Genomic DNA, 19425 nt, shown 5'->3' on the forward strand with positions numbered 1-19425 from the left:
CGCCCCGCATCGTACAAGCCAGAGAGGAGGAAAGGCTCGCCGCCCGCCTTTGCCTCTTCGCCCGATGAAAAGGTCAACCTAAGAAGGCAGAAGTCCTGCCCAGATGACCAAACTATGCCAGCTAGTTGCTTCCGCAACGTAAGAAATAGTCCCGCTCAAGAGTCTCACTCAGTTCGAAGCGCGGGGAACCATATTCTCCGTCGGTGGGGTCACCAGCCGTACGGCTCATGACATGTCTAGTGCGCGCCCATGTGCACCTGCCTCGAGTTGTATCAGACATTTTCCACTACAAGCTTGCAATGCAGCATCACCGATAGCGAGACTAACAAACAGCCACACAATGCTAACAAAGTGTAAAAGCTGCCACCGTGGAACCACTGCCCAAAATGAACATGCACTGTCCGACTAGAGCATGCAGCCGTTATCAAAGACGAATTTAGTTGCGATTTATCAACTCTTAAATATACCCTCAAATACCTCGCACACACGGTATTTGAAGAAGCACATTTTAATGGCATACACAAGAAGCTCACAATTTAAAGGGTTTACCGAATGGAAAAAAAAAAAAAAGTCTTAACAGTGGTTGTGTAGGAGTGGCACCGTTACCACACAAATGAATGCACAGTGCACTTTGGTTAGGCACAGGAAAACCAATCGAATCATGGGCTTTAACATCGCAAAGCTACACACATGCTACGAGAAAGGTTATAATGTGGGCCACTAGATTCATTTCAACCGTTTGGTCATTAATGTGCGCCTAAATCTAATAACAGGAGCATTTGCCCATTCCAACCCCATCATAATGCAGTTACCATGCCAGGAAAGCAACACAGTGGGTTGAGGAAAATTGCTCGGCACACGGGGAGTGCCAGCTCATACCTAGTGAGAACAGCAAGTGAAAAGGATCTCTCAGATTCAATGGTTCACTTTCTCATTACACAACGGTTCTCCAGATTATGGAGTCTCGTTTACATGTGGCAAGCATTAGTGCATACATAGGCACAAGTGCTGTGTTCTAGTCTATGCATGCACTTTCATTGACAACCAAGTGCTAATTAAGCAGGCTCTGCGCTGAAGGTGCACACCCATTTTGCTTGTGCCATGCTGCATAGCATGCTCGATGCTGAAGGTCACATCCAAAAGTTTGACTCTTCTATTGGTTTGCCCTGCGTGCTGCGTGGTGGCTAGCAGTAGTGCAACACCACAGGATAGGTTGCCCTCATTGGAATTGCATGCAGAACTTTGCCAAGACATACCAGCATAACCATCACCATCTTTCACCCAGGAACATTGCTTCAGCTGTATGGATAATACAGCTCCATTTCATGACACCTAGCTTTTTCTAGCAAAGAAGTTTATTATGCATCACTTAGGACAGCAGAGTAGAATGTGCACAATGGTAAAGAACAATTTTGAGAGAGTACCTCTGTTCCAGACTGCCTCAGTTAGGCAGCAACAAGATTAAATCAAATGAACGGTTTTGGGCAGTTGTCGCACACTGGTTTGCAACAGCAATCATGCATTGGACGCCTGGGCGCATTTAGATCAGCTGAAGTTTGGCACACTGTTGGGTCCCTATTAGAATAATGTGCAGATATGGTCTGTTAAGATGGCAAGATTTATCGGTGGCAGGTGCTTTTCCAACCCTCTTCATATTCGACATGTGTGCACATTACTAAGCAATAGGCATTTAATGTGTTGATTAAATGCCCAACAGACAATACAGCACATACTCTATGGCTAGCAACTTGCTCACGACTGTACTTACCTGGATTCGTTACCAGCAAGCATTTACAAAGACTGACACTGCAGAGATGAGGCCAAAATGACCTTTATTTAGCAGCAGAATTCATCATGCGACAGTACGAAAATCTCTGCCAAATGAACAATGAAATGACGAATAAAAGGACTCTGCCACGTTATATCAGAAATAAATGCAGGTGTATACTTTCTTTTTTTCAGTGCTGTAATAAAATGCCCGTGTCACCGATCTCTCATAAAGCATTAATAGTGCCTGGCAGACAACAGCACTACAATGTACACCATATATCGCTGTGGAAAATGCAGCTACAAAAATTGTACAAAAGACAAAAGCTAGTGTGTAACAATATAAAGCAGACAATACAAAATTATCTAAAAACAAAAGACCTCTTCAAAACAGAGTCTACTCCAAAACAGAGTCTACAAGTTGACAGCTATATTACAGATCTTTATAGGATATTGCAGAAACATTATAAAGAAATTGAAAAGCATAAAACAGATTAACAACATGCTTCATCCAATTTGTTTCTGTTTCACAACAGGCTCTAGGAAATGGTAGAAATCGCAACCCTAAGCCTTCTGGAACACAGATACGTCGATGGTTCTTGTATAGTCGCACACACACTTGCACACTTATCTGCCAGCTATTAACACATGTGGGCGAAGAAAGAAATGGCAGGGGAATTATCCAGGGCAATTACCTCCTTTCATTTAGCAAGGTGAAATGAATGCAAAACCTAGACACATGGCACACAACAGTGCCCACCTGACAGTATACACAGAACTTTGCTGGGCATGGCGTGTGTTAAAGAACCAGTTTCTTGGGAATCTCCCATGGGAATTCTTTGCGACCAAAATGTCCATATGCACTGGTGCTCTGGTAGATGGGGTTCTTCAACTGCAGGTCCCTGCAAGATAAAGCCACAATTAAATTCACCTGCAATACAACTTTATTGAGGAAATACAAAGGGACAAACATTATGGCAACTATACCAGGCCTAGTAGCTAGACAATGCTATCAGGAATACTGGAGCAGAATATTTACATGCGGTGCTAGCAGTTTAAATGCACACCAAGCTGTTGTACTTCATTGGAGTAGTCTATGAAACAAATGCTATCAGCTGAATCTCTAGATATGATTAATCAGCAACTATGACAAAAGCAAAACATCCTCAGAAACACCTATGTTCAATGATACTTTGCCAAATAAGATTCCAGTGCACATTATGTTAACAAACACAGCATAGGCTGCCAGCTTTGCAGTTATCTTCCACATTGGTAATCTGCCTGTTAGGTCCTACAGAGAGGAAAATATCTCGAAGGTTGCCCTGGTGGCATGTGGTGACCAAGTTCCTCAGTAAACTATTGCAACCAACACTGTTCAAATTCAGTTGTGTGGTGTATCAGCTCCGTATCTAGGAGTTTGCACGAGCTGCCACAAGGCAGACAGCACACCAAAAATGTAGTACTTTGCAATCCTCGATGGTATCTAATGTCAGTAATCAATGGCCCGAAGCTGAAAAACAAACACTTTGGAAGGCAACACCGGTAGCTTGAGCACTGGAATGATGGGTTCCAATACTTGAGTGTTAGGCGATGCATTGGTGGAGTCAGTTCCATGCTGAGGTTCAGTTCATTGGATCAACAAAATTTGGTAGGCATGTGTTGTGCAAAAGATTTGATAGGGAGGCCGCTGTATACGGTAGACTTCCATTGATTAGACTCCGGTTGTAATTTGATTCCGACCGAAGGTGCCGGGGCCAAAGACCATACGTTTCTGTTGGCACAGGCATTCATTATTTTTATCCTAAAATTGGCCTCCAGCAAATAATTCGAACTTGACCGGTCAGCATGCACATGCTAATAGCAACTCCCTTTACAGGGAGCGTCCAACTTGGCAGATCTTAAGGGACAGTGAACACGAACCTGTTATCCCTAGCCGAAATATTTTTTTTGGCCAGCCATAACAAAATCAAATGAAAACGACAGCTCACAATGAATGATTACAGTACTATTATGCATGCTTTCCCCTTGCTAAAAAATCGAGTGGGCGCTAGAGTTCTACATTTTTGGGGAGCTCTGGTGTCGTTTCTATAGAGTTTAGTTCTCTACTTTGAAAACATACAGTGGGTGTGTGCGTGTGGTTGGTTTGGAAAAGTGTTAGAATCTGGCAAATGCTACTGAATGAATTGCCAGTGTTCTGGCGTCTTCTTTTCTACCTTTTGTTTAAGACCTGCTGAACAATTAAACCAATCTTGTCATACTCGTCAGGATTGAATTAATGGCAGTCAACTGTACGTGCATTCAAGCATTGTAGTTGGATATCAGACAAGACTGGCCAATCCCCATGAACAGCCTGGGCTGCCAAGTCTTAGATGTCCAGCCACAGCATGCCGAGTCAAGCAGTAGGAGACTACCAAAAGGTGCTTGGCCATCAAGACCACAATATGCAATACTTGTAGAGTTGGTTGGACTGAGGGCATTGCTCCCCATCAGTGCAGCCAAGCCCAACAAAAAGCAGAGGATGGATGAGAAGGCATAGTAAGGGCAACATTTCATTGAAGATAAATCTGTGGACACCTAGGCACATGCTGAAACATTGGAAAATTATTTGAGAAGTGATGCCCTACAGGACATACTTTATACCTTTTATAAAATGTGTTTGGGGAGGTGGCACTAAGTCAAATCTCCTCGTGCAGTAATTTTTCAAGAATGCCTGGCATCCACTAGCAGGCACAATAAGCCAGAAGTAGATTCTTTATCATTGCGGCATCACTGTTAACCTCCATGTATTGTATGCAAATTCTTTTTTTGTAAAAACTATCGCTAAGTGGAATCGACTGATGTCTGAGCAAGTGTGCAGTGTGAATGAAGATGTATTTTTTTCAAGCTTGTAACCCCCCCTGCTGTAGCGCCTTCCGGCAAAGCGGGGAAATGTCTGAGTAAAGAATAAAGAAATATAAGTCGCATACAATGATGACCTAAATTTCAGTGACGCTACAGCACGCTGCTCAATATTTCGGACTTTGCCTGAACAGCGGCATGAAAACTCTGGCACCACTGTGAGCAGGAGTGGTTTTTGGTTTTTGCATTTCCAGAACCTACCCAAAAATGAAACTAGTGAAAGGACACTACTCTTCTTGCCTAGTCCATAAGCTAGTCAATCCAGTAGTTGCCAGCTAAGCCAATCAAACGGGCCAAATCAAGCGAAGCCTGCACATTTATGTGTGCACCTCTCATGCCTCCAACATTTCTTAATTAGTGTAATAAATAGAGACACAGTCTTGGGCGACCTTGGTGTCTGCTGTTGGGAATTGCTGCTCAGAATCATCAGCCAGCTCCACTTTCTCTGTCTGTGCAGATGCGGGCCGCGATGGAGCAAGAGACCTGTCCTATTTAGGCATCTGAGTAGCTTATAAATGATAAACAACTGTTTTGAATTACCTGGTGCAACATGACAATGATAGTACTGAAACAAGGGAACAACATGTTACTGGATGTGCTATCACCTTCAATACGAGCTGCAACACGAATCACTTTTTTTTTTTGTAGGTGCTGCCATGCTGCCATACAGTGCAGCGTCTATACAAGAATGTTGATGAATACTGTATTTACTCGCATAATGATCGCACTTTCTTGTAAAAAAAAAAAAAAATTAAGCAAATTCAGGGGTGCAATCATTACATGGGTTAAATTACCTGCAAAAAGAAACCTTTTCTTTTTTTTCATCCCGCGTTTGCTGCGGGATGACAATGGCGGCTGGCGGAGCAAGCCGAACGCGATTTTTTTCTTCTTGCAAGTACATTACGCGCATTGAAACAGTTTCTTCCGTATCAGTAAGGAATAATGACATTACTTTCGGCAAGTTTGTGGCAATAACGTAGCCATGACCACTTAGAGGGGACAGAACTGGAGATGGGCATGCTTAGCTGCCAGTGACAGAAACCCATGGCAGGCACGCTGCAGAAACGGTCGCATTTGTCTTCACTACTATCTTAATACGGCACGTTTCCGCTATGGATGGGCGAACATCTTAGCTGTGTTACAAGCGTTGTCATATGAATAGGGTACACTTTTAACATATCAGTGTAAACGTGGCTACTATCGTTGCCGCTCGCGATTTGTTGCGTGCCCACGAGTGCAGACGAGAATCAAAAAGCGCCTTTTTTTTGTTGTCGACCACAACCGTTATAAGCCTACAAATAATAAAGCCAAGGCAAGCTTGGTTGTAGCTTTTTTTTTTCATGGAAGTGCGGAAAGTGATGAAAGGAATGAAATGGGGCATCTGCTTAAGAATGTTCGGCGTGTGCAGACCGCTTGGTATGTTTGGAAGAGTTGTTCGCGTAGCATTCGACAGATGGTAAGCGTGATCATCATTAGCTAGGCTTGGCACACGACATATCGCTGCAGCAATTTCAGGGTGCAATCATCACACGGGAAAGGAAAAAAAAAATCGAATTCTGACAACAAAATTCAGGGGTGCGATCATTACGCGAGTGGCATTATCATGCGAGTAAATACGGTATTGTTCCGTTTACTAGTAGCACCCTGTTCACAAGAAAAATGGTTCACCATTTTTATTATTGAAAGAACTGATGGGTGTATGCTGTATTGCAACTTCTATTGAGCACAATCGTACATACAGTGTTGCATTTGCTGAAGGAGAGAAGTGTGGCAATACAGCACTGCGCATTGTTTTTAAGGGATGCAAACATGGCGAGACTGGCCAAGTAAAAAATGCAACAAATCTGTCCATAGGCTGCCTAAAAGCAAGCAATTTTTATTGAATGACTGGAAATTATTGAGCAGGAGTTACAGTGTAACACAGTTGATACGTTCCTTACTTTTGGATTTTCCTGGCTGCTACGTTGCATTTTCGCGGTCCCGACCTAAGGCCTATTGACTTCCATGTATTATGTTCCTGTCTTATAGGCCGCCGTTCTGAAATGTTCCTGCATTTTACATGCTACTTAAATGCGGTGGTCACATAAATTTAGCAGTGCAGAGGCAAATTCTAAACTACGAAATGCCAGAAGTATGCGATCACCAGTCTTGATAAGAGTGTCACAATGCAGTTGTAGTTCTTGATGGCTCCCTGAAGTCAGCTTCGCCGCAATACCGCCATTTCATGCAGTGAAGCATATTAGGAGTAGAAAGAGGCCACTGGCACATAACACAGGTGTCACTTAATTACACACGTGCACAGAGCTGTTTCTGACATTGCTGTGGAAATTTGGGGCCTTCCTCAATGTTGGTTTTTCTTTCTATTGTCCCCTGAAAAACGTATCAAGTGTATCTGGCTCGTGTGTTCGTTAAGGAACAGCTGCCCTGCGCAGCAACTGCAGCTATCCTACACAAGAATCATTTGGAACATTTCTTACAGCTATCGTTCTGCCTCCCTCGATATTCTAATAAGTGTTTGCATGTATTATATTATGCAGAAGAAATAATTATTCCACAACTTCGAATGAGTGAATTCGCAAGTAAGATAGCACAGACCATTCAATTCTTATTCAAAATCCCTACTTCTGAGAGAATGAAGATTCAGTGCATACATTAATTGAAATTTTATCTACCTGCAGCAACAGCATGACAATGGTTGAGATACGGACTGTCCAGGTCGCAGGCAAGCTATGCGCATGCAGCAACATGTTGACAAACTAGGGCCACACTCTCGGCCGATAACTTTAAATATGCTTTCACTTTTGCAATATTTTGCGATTAGCACTGAACGCATTGATGAGCGACAGTGTTCCCGGCACTGTTCCAAGAATGCCATCACCTTAGATCCAAATGCACCTGACGCTATTCTTGAAAGCGGTCATCCATGAATATGCAAGTCTATTTTGGCCACTTGTCAAATAAGATCGCCTATTTTCTGTTGAATTTGATATTTTGGACTCCCTATCATTCGGACTTCTACAGCCCTCATTTAGTCTGAATTATTGGTCAGTGTCTGTATACAGAGTCTTCCCACACATTTATTTTTACAGCTTATATGCAGAACTGGCAACGCTGGCCATTAATATAAATGCACACCTTAACACACTCCCACTTTGATCCCTCGGCAGGCCAAGAGTGGGAAAGTGCCATAGAAAAGCATAGTAACTTACCTAATAATAATACCAGGCCGCAAGTCAAAATTCTTGTTCACTATCTCCAACAGTTCCTTCTGAGCGTACTTGGAGGTACCATAAGGTAGCACAGTGATTGAAAGTGGTTCAGCAATGCCTATAGCATACGAAACCTGCAAATAAGGAATGAGGAAGCGCGCTACTCAGAATGCATCATACAGGAAATAAGTGGGGCAATAAAAGTTCTGTGCATTTGATAAAGCTTCCTCAAGGAAAATAAAGAATGACTTCCTTAGTGCTAATGTCATGTCACTGGCCCCCAAGTCCACAAAGCAGTGAAAAAGTTGCAGTTATATATGCGCATAGCAAGAAACAAAATAGCATTAAAAGTGTGCACGGCTCACTCAGTCAATTGAATACGAGTCAGTTACAAAAACGGACTAAAATTGATGCAGCCCTTCTCATTATCGTCTGCAGCAAAATGTAGTATATAGTTGTCAAACTTCATACAGTAAATCTTACAACAACTAATCTATCTGTTAGGGTGACAAATGCTCCACTTGACCATGATGGAAAGTACACCAATTCAGATTCCTGTGAAGACTGTTCTAAAGAAGCAAACTGATTGGCCAAAGCAGGGGAAGCAAATGAAACAGTTCTTTCGAACTTCTACTGCACAAACCTCTGGATTGAATGCTGCCTCGAAAGGCAGACTCCAACAGGGAGCAGGTGCTTGGGGCATGAAAGAAGAATTTTAAAATTGCTTTGGTAGTTCCAAGCACAGACAGCTGAAACTCTTGGGATACTGAAAGATGCCAATCAGTTTGCTTCTTTAGAACATGTCTTCACAGGAATCTGAATTAGTGTACATTCCATCATGGTCAAGTAGAGCATTTGTCACCCTAACAGATAGATTAGTTGTTGCAAGATTTACTGTTGGAGTCTGCCTTTCGAGGCTGCATTCAATCCAGAGGTTTGTGTAGTAGAACTTCAAAAGAACTGTTTCATTTGCTTCCCCTGCTTTGGCCAATCAGTTTGCTTCTTTAGAACAGTCTTCACAGGAATCTGAATTGGTGTACATTCCATCATGGTCAAGTTGAGCATTTGTCACCCTAACAGATAGATTAGTTGTTGCAAGATTTACTGTATGGAGTTTGACAACTTTTGCGACCCAAATCAAAGCTTCTTACTCAGATGTCAGGAAAAGCAAAATAATGTAGACAGACTGTGCTTGGACTGTGACGCGTGAATGTGCCTTCCATTTGCACTGCTTGAGGAGATCTTATGGCAACTGTACAAAGCATCATAATTCTACACATCTTCAAGGACAGTCCATGACACCAGGTTATGCTTACACACAGGCACCACAGCACGCAATGTACAGAACTTTTGCAAGTAACTTGTCACTGCACAGGAACCGCACGAAAACTTGAAATCTTAAGGAAAATTACCAGTACATATAAATGTCATTACACTTAATCAGGCAGGCATAAAATGGAGTACTATTGTATGGTAGCCTTGTCAGTGCAACATGCACTACTGCGACTACACCATACGAGTAAATGATGGGATTTATAGACCGTTTTTTCGTAGGCGCCGCCATATTGTGAACGCAGTGGCGCCGCCTATGAGCAGCGCCATACTGGCTTGGGTGAAAGCGGTCTTTTGCATGGCAGGTATACGCTTGGCGGTAGGTTCTGGCTTTTGTTTTCGCGGTCGTGCGGTCTGTTTAGTATGACGTGCGTCTTCTACGTGGTAAACGGTTCTGTGAGACGTGCTGAAGTGGTTTAAGGAGTCATGGCCGGAATTTCTGCTGGCGTTGAGGTGGACGGAACACGCATCGCGATGTGTGCGCGCATATTTGAGCCTACAATCAGCCTTGGAGATGAATTGTGTATTTCTGAATGTTCCAATCACTAATGAGACCTTATTGCAGTATTATCCTCTATTTATAAGCTGCGGTTTAGGAGCCATGAAAAATACGCGACGATCGTAACAGCGTGGGCACCGTTCTGCTACAATAGGAGCTGTGCTGTTATACTTTGACAAGCGTGCGCGTTCAAACTGTTCGATGCAGGTTACATTGCGTGACTACTTGGTTGGATGGATGAGGTTTCCGCCCATGAATAAAATACTTTTGGCTAGTAATAGCAGCATACCTTAGAGTCTGAATTAAGCTTGTCCAGCAAAGCGATCGTTGACGAACTGCGCGAGCGTCCTAAGCAGTAGTAGGTGCTGGGTTACAGATATATTTGTTCTATATAGCGCATGGTCCAAGCATGCGGCATCATCGGTTATATATTTATAAACGTTGTGCGGCGTTAGCCCGTTTAACTTGCTTTTTAGAGAAAGAAGATGGTAACCGAATTTTTTTTTCGGTTGTGTTCATTCAGTTCTCTACGACGTACTGACACGTATTACGGAAATTTTGCGCTCAAAAATAGTCATCGCATTCTTTTTATGCGAACCCTCTCCTTTACTATGCCTGTATACAGGCCAAAAAGGCAATGCCGAAGCACACAGCTTATGTATGTATCGTGCTGGCTTACCAACCGCAGTGATCGCTGTGTTGAGCAGTGCCATGGGCCTCATGCAGCAAGGCTAGCGTAGACATATGGTAATTTCAAGCACACTAGACTTGAAATGCGTGAAACGATGCCAGTGTATCACAAATATTTGATAGTGCCTGCCGCTCAGATGTTTCGTGGTTGCTTTAGGTTGGGTGCACGAGCATACGCTCGTATGTTGTATGTTTTACTCCCTACGCTAATCGATCAGACAGTGAGCTCATTTACCATTTAATGCTGGTAATACAGAGACGCCGGTTTTCTTTGTTGAATTAAAATCAATATAAGCAAAATAGTAAACAACTCATACACGCACCGCGACTGATAATGCGCGTACACCGTGGCTGATTATGCGCGTCACATTTTTGCGCCCCCAAGACATATTTCCGCCTACAGTAGTTGCCGATGCACCGAAAGGCTTCCCTGACGACCTTATATGAACGAACATGGCGTAAATTTCCCAAAGTAAGATCTAAAACATCTCGAAATCGTTCCGCAGCACGCGACAGCAATACTTTCAAGCAGCGCCGCGTCGGATCGCCCAAGCCAGAGAGGAGGAAAGGCTCTCCGCGCGCCCTATCCTCCTCGCCCGATGAAACGGTCTATAGTTCCAAAGCAACACAAGAGCAATGAGACATCAAAATGACGGGGGAAAGGGGGGAAGACTAGTTTAAGGGGAAATGCTCTTCGAAAAATGTTTTTAATATTTGTGCTAGAGATTTGAAAATTCCCCTAAGCTTAGCTTTTCAAAAAATTCAATACAGTTAAACCTGGATGTAACGAACCTATATGTAACGAATTCCTGGATTTAACAAAGTTTTTGAATTCCCCCAACGCTGCCCCCATTGAAGCCCATGTATTTTCGACCTTGATGTAACGAACGCGTTGCGGCGGTTAGCCTTGATGTAACGAACTCCCAAAGCTGATCAGTCATTACTTTTGCACTTTTAAGGAAAATTCGGCCGAAGAAATGCTCTAGATTATTGAATATTAATATTGTAAGGAGCCAGCAGCGACGCGAACGCCAGGGATTGCCGCGACCGAGCAAAGTTAGCGATGATGATGATGATGGCGGCAACTAGCGCCACTCCGTGCCTAACGTAGCAGTCTTTTCAGGCTTTGCTTGTCTAGCGTGACACCAGGTGGCATTGGTATCGGCAGCTGATCTCTCTCAGATTTATTTTGTTTCATATGGATTTGAGGACAAGCATTCTTATTTTGCGATTTTCATTTGTTTCAACGGCTTAGACACACTTATGTGTAACACTTCACTTGAAAAGCAACTCTGATAGCCGGTTCTTTCATTGCCAGGGCGCGGGAAGGGAGAGGGGGGAGGGACTATGATGAACGACATGCGCCACTTTTTTTTTTCTTTCTCTATGGATGCGTTGCATTCGCCATTTTGAGTGTTGTCCTGCGTTCTGCACGTGTGCGTGTATCAACTGTGCTCTGGTAATGGTTTGTCCGACTTCTTTTGGAGGTGCTAGGCCTGCCGGCGTGTAGTCATGCGTCTCCGCTTCTAACTACGTCGTCGGTTGGTCGTGACGAGTTCTACTGCCAGAAAACAAAAAGTTCTGTCTTTTGAAGACAAACTCGCAATTTTAAATGCAGTCTCTGCGGGCGAGAAGGACGTTGCCACCCGTTTCAGCATTCCAGCGAGCACACTATCAACGATTTTGAGTGCGGAACACAGCATCAGAAACGCAGTGGAGTTGGGAACAAGCTCGAAGAAAAAGAGACTGAAGCTGTCCACATACACTGATGTGGACAAGGCAGTGTTCACGTGGTTTTTGGATACGAGAGCCAGAAATGTGCCCATAAGTGGCGCGATCTTACAACAGAAGGCAAAGGATTTGGCGTGTATCTTGGGCCATGATGATTTCAAGGCAAGCAACGGGTGGCTGCAGGGATTTAAGAGCCGGCATGGTGTCGTCGGAAGAGTAATCAGCGGCGAATCTGCCTCCGCAGACAGCGATGCTGCTGCTTCGTGGGTGGCTGACAAGCTGCCTGGAATCCTGAGTCGCTTCGAGGCGGCTGATGTCTACAATGTCGACGAGACAGCTCTATTTTATCAGATGCTTCCGGGCCGCACGCTAGCGTTAAAAGGCGATGACTGCCGCGGCGGAAAGCAGAGCAAGCTCCGCATAACGATTCTGCTGTGTGCCAACCTCGACGGCACAGACAAGAGAGTCCCGCTAGTTGTCGGCAAAAGTGCCCGTCCCAGGTGTTTTAAGGGAACGAAGCGTAAGCCCGTGAAGTATGTGGCGAATTCCAAAGCGTGGATGACTCGGCCAATATTTTCTGAGTGGTTGAAGGAATTTAACCAGGACGTCAAGCGGCAAGGCCGTCAAGTTTGCCTACTGCTGGACAATTGCTCGGCGCACCACGTCGAAGGCCTGCAGCTGTCGAACATCGAACTGCATTACTTCCCGGCCAACTGCACGTCCCTAATAGAGCCCCTGGACAAAGGGGTCATTAACAGTTTTAAATGTTGTTACCGGCGCCGACTAATCCTGAAGATACTTCTCGACATCCGTCTGGAACGGGAGATGAAGATCGACATTTATCAAGCAGTCGAGATGCTTACTGCCTCCTGGCAAGAGGTCAGGGCAGAAGTTATCGCGAATTGCTTTTTAAAGGCCGGAATAGCCAAAAACGCACGGGCTGGTGCCGACGAGGAGGAGGAGGAAGACCTTTCAACTCCGTCTGATGTGGCCGAAGCGTGGAACGAGCTATGTACTAACGGTGGTTGTACCCGACGACGTTGAACTGACTGACTTTTTGTTTGCCCACAACGCCGCCGTGGCTACAGAACAAATGTCTGATGCAGCAGTAGCTGAAAGCGTGCAAAATCCCGATGGCGGTGATGATGGTGCTTGTGAGGCAGATCCGTGTGACGTGCCTACTGCAAAGGAGCTGATGAACGCAATGGACGTTATGCGCCGTTTCGTCGGCTCGCTCGACTATGAAGGAGCTCTACACGATTTAGCTTCTTTGGAGCGGCATGTTGTGCCTTCACTCGTGCCGAAGAAGCAAGCGGAAATTACGCAGTTTTTTGGTGTAAAATAAATGCTTGAAGGGTGAGTTCACCTTTCACGGACATATTGAGCTATTTGGTTTCGTTTCTGCATCATTCGTACGAGCCTTCACGCGAAACCTGCATGTAACGAAAACCTGCATGTAACGAAAAATTGTGAGCTTTTGTCAACTTCGTTATATCCAGGTTTAACTGTAGTTTTTGTGTTTCTGCTACAGGTCTTGAGTTATCTCCTGCACAACAGCAAAGTATAGTAGTAATTTGCGGGCGCTTTAATTGTGTATTAAATTGTGAAAAAAAAAGAAAGCATTGCGCTGCAGCTTATTTAGCTCTTCGTAGACCACAAGGGGTCAATATCTATCCAAACAGCGCATACAATTAACTGGAAATATGAAAAAAAAAAAAGAAAATTCAATCAAGCTCCTCTGGGAGTTGTCGAAGTTTGCGCAAGCATTGTGCCACCTACTCATCTTCACGCAGCCCGGTGTCATTATCAATGTTACGAAACTTCATCTGACCAGTATAAACGACAACACTGCGGCAACATGAACGGCTGCAAACAGCGGCGCAAAGTGAATTGATGAACCAAGCAAATTACTGCAGGTGGCGGCACCAGGTGCACTGACAACGTTTTGATCATTATAAGCTGTTATTGCTTTTTAGCACTTTATCCATCCGCACTGAACTATTACCACCAATGAACAGCCGCACTCCGGGGGCGGATTCACATGGTGCGGGCCTGTGTTCTCGCCACTTAGTTCACATTGAAGAGAGTTGCACAGGCCCCATCTCGAAAGCAATCCGAGATGGGGACACAGTGCATTCAGTGCTGATAGCTTCGTGTGTGCTGCGTTTCCGCCGCTTAGTTCGCGTTAAGCGAGAGGCTGCATGAAGGTGAATTCGCTCGCTGCTGCAGGCCATATCTTGAAAGCTTACATGATGGATGGGTTTCCTCGTTGGGTAGGCATAGAAATGATTACGCATTTAAAAAAATGAAAAAGGGAACACGGCAACAATTTTTTCCAGAATCACATGAAAATATCGTTGCACTATATGTGCTACATTAACAAAATTTGGCTTACATAATTGAAATTATGTACAATGCTAATCATTGCGTATATCGAACACTTTCTATATCAATTGGGAAATTGCATGCACTTCGAATTTTTTATTTTGAACAGGGTTGGACGTAAATTGGATATATCAAACTCGGCCACCTCAGACCATGTGCGCTCTGTTGACAGGCGGTGAGCTTTCCCGCAACACCCTCAAAGATAGCGGTGGGGCAATACGCGTCCCCGACTGCTGCGCACTATAGCTACACACATCGACAGTGACGAGAGCGCCATTTGAACGTAGCGGCATACAGACGCAGCAGCTTGGCCAGTTCTGACAATGTGAACGATGCATTTCATTTGTCGCACTGACTCCTCGGTGCCGAGCTCTGCACCTGCCACGCCTAAGAAGAACTGGTGGTTTTGCATCTGCAAAGGCATGCGACAGCACATGCTCACTTGGCTCGGCCCAGACTTAATACCTTGTTATTGACAGTGTTTTAAAATACTTTGATCGACGGACGTGGAGATTGCACCAGAAGCAGCGGCCAAATGAAGACTCTGCTGGGGTTGATCTCACAAGCGCTGATGTTGCCCTGCTCCCTACTTTAACTGAGGCTCTAGCTGTCTTGATCCTTCTATGCTGCTACTGCAGAGCAATAGAGGGCACCGGCCTGTCACTTGTGGGATCATTTATACTATGTTGAGGACTCCGTGTTTAAGCACGTAGATGCCAATAAGAAGCAGGCTACATTGCTGTAATACTTTCAGCCAAATAAGTAAATACTTTGTGTGGAGCTTCAAGTAAGTATTTACTGCGCCACGATTGGGGTGCGATGGGGGATTGTTGTTCGCAGCGCGCGTTCGGTTGCACTTTTTGCAATTGGCCTAGACTGCGCAGACTTCGTCCGCCGCGCGAAGTCAGCACAGTCTAGGCCAATCGCGCGCAGCGCAATCAAACGCAAGCTCCGAACAACAATCCCCAATCACGCCCTTGGTTCATTGGTTGATTTGCATAAGTTTTTTACGCGTTTCTTACGTGATTTTATATATCGAATTCTGGCTATATCGAACAATTTCGCGATCACCGCGCTGTTCCGTTATATCGAGGTTCAACTATATGTATATACTTGAAATTGCAATATCGCTCAGCAGTGATTGCAAAAACACAAGGTTATATTTTAGGGAATTTCGAAAAATACCGAAGTGTCCCAATTTTTTCGCATAGTTCCAGTAATTGTACACACTGTTTATCTGATATCGACACATCGCGATCTAAAAAGAGTTAAACAACCTACAGCACGATGCTTTTTGTAAAAATTTCTTATATAAAGAAGTGCCCACAAATGTGATTATATTTTGCCAATGTGCATCACACAACTTGATAACAGCTTTACAGAAACTAATGACATATTTGAAATCTGCATTAAAAGCTTTTTAACCCTTTGAAGGTTTTTGCTGCACATGTACAGTGGCAGTTTTCTGTCCCGCAAGGTCTTTGCCGTACGGGTACGGTTTCGACCCTCTGTTTGAAATTTCGCGCCATAATGACGATACATGCTCACTGGGAGGTGCTGCCACCTCTTAGGACTTACAAGGAGCATTTGAAATTTGTGCTACCTTCTTGGGGAGAAAAACAGAACTGATTTCTAACTTCAGCGCGTTGCGCAGACTGCGGCACCACCCCTTTTGCGGTTGCGGTTTTGCCGCGTGATCGCAACAGAAGCGCTCGAACATCATTTTTCTCTTTGTCTGCACTCACTTGCAGGGTGGTGGAAGTTGATTTCTATCTTGATTGGAGCTGCTCTTAGCTTGTTTATCACAGCCGCTCGCGAGGTATTCTTGTTCCCAGCGGCAACGCAATTTTGGTTCTGCCGCGTGATCGCAACGGAGGCGCACGAAACGTGATTTTCTTCTTTGTTGGCACGCTCTCGCAGGGGCAGCGAAAGTTGATTTCTATCTTGATCGGCGCTGCTCTTAGCTTATCACCACTGCTCATGAGGTATTCTCGCTCTCTGCGGCAACGTGCTTACACGAGAGGGTGCCTCAGACCTCTGCCCAAGGCAGCTGCACGCAGAGATGTCATGTGTGCGCCAACACAACTCGTCGCTCCAAGAGGAGAAAAGACATGCATTTTAGGTGTGCAGACTGCAATAAGGCGCTGTGCGTAGAGCCGTGTTTCAAGGAGTACCACACTCTGAAATACTATTGAAGATATTGAAGTTCTGAGTGATGCCGACACCAAAATACTGTTCCTATTTTTTTTTTACTATTTATTCCCGACTTTATACATTTTGTACATTCAAGATCTGCAATAAAGTAATTTGACCACCTGGGAAAGTTTTTTTCAAATAATTCGACCCTCAAAGGGTTAATCGCTGGATCTTGAAACCTATAGTGCAAAAACTTAAAAAAAAAAAAAGCAAGTTGTTCCGAGAAGAGTCTGCCCTTAATTTTGACCACCTGGCACAAGAGGCATTTCCGTTTTATGAGGGAAGAAAAACTACAAAGTAGCTACTATGATGCCCAATGCAGGTATCTGTAATCAGAAGATTCATCTGCAGGCTCCTGTTCCAAAAATTAAGCTACTGCAGTCGAACCCCACTACAATGAATGCCTCTTCAACGAAATTTCCGGTCCAATGAATGATTCTCGGTTCCCCATCAGTGGTCCATAGAAGTCAATGCATATATATTCTCACCCTAACGAACACTTTTTCTTGCGCTGTTCTGCTTCAACGAAATTAGATGAAGCAATTCCAGGCTCAAAATTTTAATCTGCCATCAAGGAAACAATTTTGAACACTTTGGTGCATTTTAGCACATAAAAACATGTATACAAGGTTTAAGTAGCGTTGGCACCACCAGAAACTGCTACTGGTGACCGAGCATGGTGGCCGCCATTGCTGGATGGCAACAGCGATGAGACTGGCCTTTCTTTGCCGTTGGCGTGAAAATGTCGGTGTGCAGCTAGTGTTAGCATAGGTGTTAGCGAAACTGCACAGTTCATGCTGTGAACGTGTGGCCCTGCTTGGTTCACTCAGAGAAGCCTTTCTGTGTTTTAGCGCGCTTTTCGACATATTGCCACCATGCAAAAAGCGATAGCTTTTATCCTTAGAGAATAAAGCTTGCATTCTGGCCAAAGTCTCAAGTGGATAGAAGAAAGGAGACGCTGCCAAAAAATTTGGAATTCACCCCAGTTTGCTGTCCACCATTCTCAAGTTTAAAGAAGTAATAGAGAAAGCACTTGCATTGGGCACATCAGTCAAGGGGAAGATGCTGACACCGTCAGCGCACGAAGGGCTCGAGAAGGCTACATACACGTGGCTTGTGGAGATGAGGGCACAAAAGATATCCAATCAGTGGAACCACCATACAGCAGAAGGACCTAAATTACACTTGTCTGCTAGGAATCAACGGCTTTCAGGCAAACACAGCTGGCTCAGCAGATTCAAAGCCCGCCATGACATTGTCCACAAGGCACTTTGTGGTGAGCCGTCATCAGCAAACATGGGCAGTGTATGTGCCTGGATGCCAACAAATGTGTCATCGCTAAAGGATTATGCCACATGCGGCATCTACAACGGTGATCAAACAGGCCTTTTTTTTTGTTTCTTTTTTACAAGATGCTGCCATCGAAAAACCCTCAAGAAAGGTCAGAGTTGCCACAGTGGCATACACAATAATACGTGTGCGACTCTGCAAATGTGTGTAATGCAGACGGATCCGACAAGTGGCCACCACTAGTTATCGGGAAGCATGCAAGGCCTCATTGCTTCAAGGAGCCTTCCCATAAAATATGTGGCCAACAGCTGATCTTGTATGACGCGGGCCATTTTCTCGGAATAAGTTGTTGCATTCAACAGTGACATGAGGAGGCAGGGCCGGCGAGTGTGCTTGTTGCTTGACAACTGCTCCGCTCATCATACCTCAGATGCGCACCTCACAAATGTGGAGCTCAAGTACTTTCCGCCCAACTGCACTTCTATAATCCAGCCACTTGACCAAGGCATAAGAAGCCTGAGGTGCACCTATCACCAGGGAGTGATGTAGCATCTCCTACTGAACATTGGGACCGGTCAAGACACAAAGTTGGACCTCTACACGGCACTGCAGATGATGACTGCTGCAGTGGTTGCAACCAGACACCCAGTCATCAACTGACCCTGCTGAGGATCCTGCCCACTGCACTGAAGCAGTGCATCCACTGGCAGAGGCAACTGCGTCCTGGGTGGCTTTTCCATACGGCGAAAATCTGCCATCCGGTGTCGAGCTAGAAGATTTCATTCACACTGACATTGATGTGATTGCCCATGAGGAACTGAGTAATGAGGGCACTATAAAAAGCGTCCGTGACAAGGGACAGTCAGATGAAGACTAAGTGCCAGACCTGCAGCCTCCACCGGCCACAGCACGCGTACTGGATGCACATAAGTCGCCGTGCAACTAATTGCTGAATATGAAAATTGCACCATGATGCTCCTGGGAAGAAAGAGGAAGCAGTCGACACTGCTTGAATTTTGGAAATAAGTTTCTGTGGTCTGCCAGTTCAGGTTAGCTACACTTGTAAATGTGACGAAATTTTTGCTTCAACAAAATTTTTTTCGCGCACCATGAATTTCATTGTAGCGAGACTCGACTATATGAGCGTTGGAATAATATTCCCTGAATAAAGCTCCCTGAAGACCACAGCAAAATGTCACCCCCATTAACCGGTATACCCACTCACTTTGTAAAGCAAGAGAACTAAATTGCAAAATTCCTTGAATGATAGTCGACAAGAGTAAGGGCAAGACTGGATTTCATTTGCTTCGTGGACACACGCTTTGTTTTTGGGTAAAACTTAAAAAAATTATTTTTACATTGATCCAGAAGAACTGCATTACCTTACAGTTTACCAAGCCACCATTAATGCAGTAGTGTGCACATAAA

General features: G+C 44.6%; 1 protein-coding gene across 1 annotated transcript in view; it reads right to left on the minus strand.

Annotated features, from left to right (window-relative positions):
- Window positions 1–1813: 1813 nt before the first annotated feature.
- LOC142586670 (S-adenosylmethionine synthase-like) overlaps window positions 1814–19425 on the minus strand; it is a 38676-nt gene continuing 21064 nt past the window's right edge. The window contains exons 8-9 of the mRNA XM_075697673.1: window positions 7875–8008; window positions 1814–2669 (exon numbers count right to left, since the gene is read on the minus strand). Coding sequence (XP_075553788.1) covers window positions 2567–2669; window positions 7875–8008 — 237 coding nt within the window. The 3' untranslated portion in view covers window positions 1814–2566. The remainder of the gene's footprint in view (window positions 2670–7874; window positions 8009–19425) is intronic.

This window comes from Dermacentor variabilis, chromosome 1 (genome assembly GCF_050947875.1).
Source record: "Dermacentor variabilis isolate Ectoservices chromosome 1, ASM5094787v1, whole genome shotgun sequence".
Taxonomy (NCBI): domain Eukaryota; kingdom Metazoa; phylum Arthropoda; class Arachnida; order Ixodida; family Ixodidae; genus Dermacentor; species Dermacentor variabilis.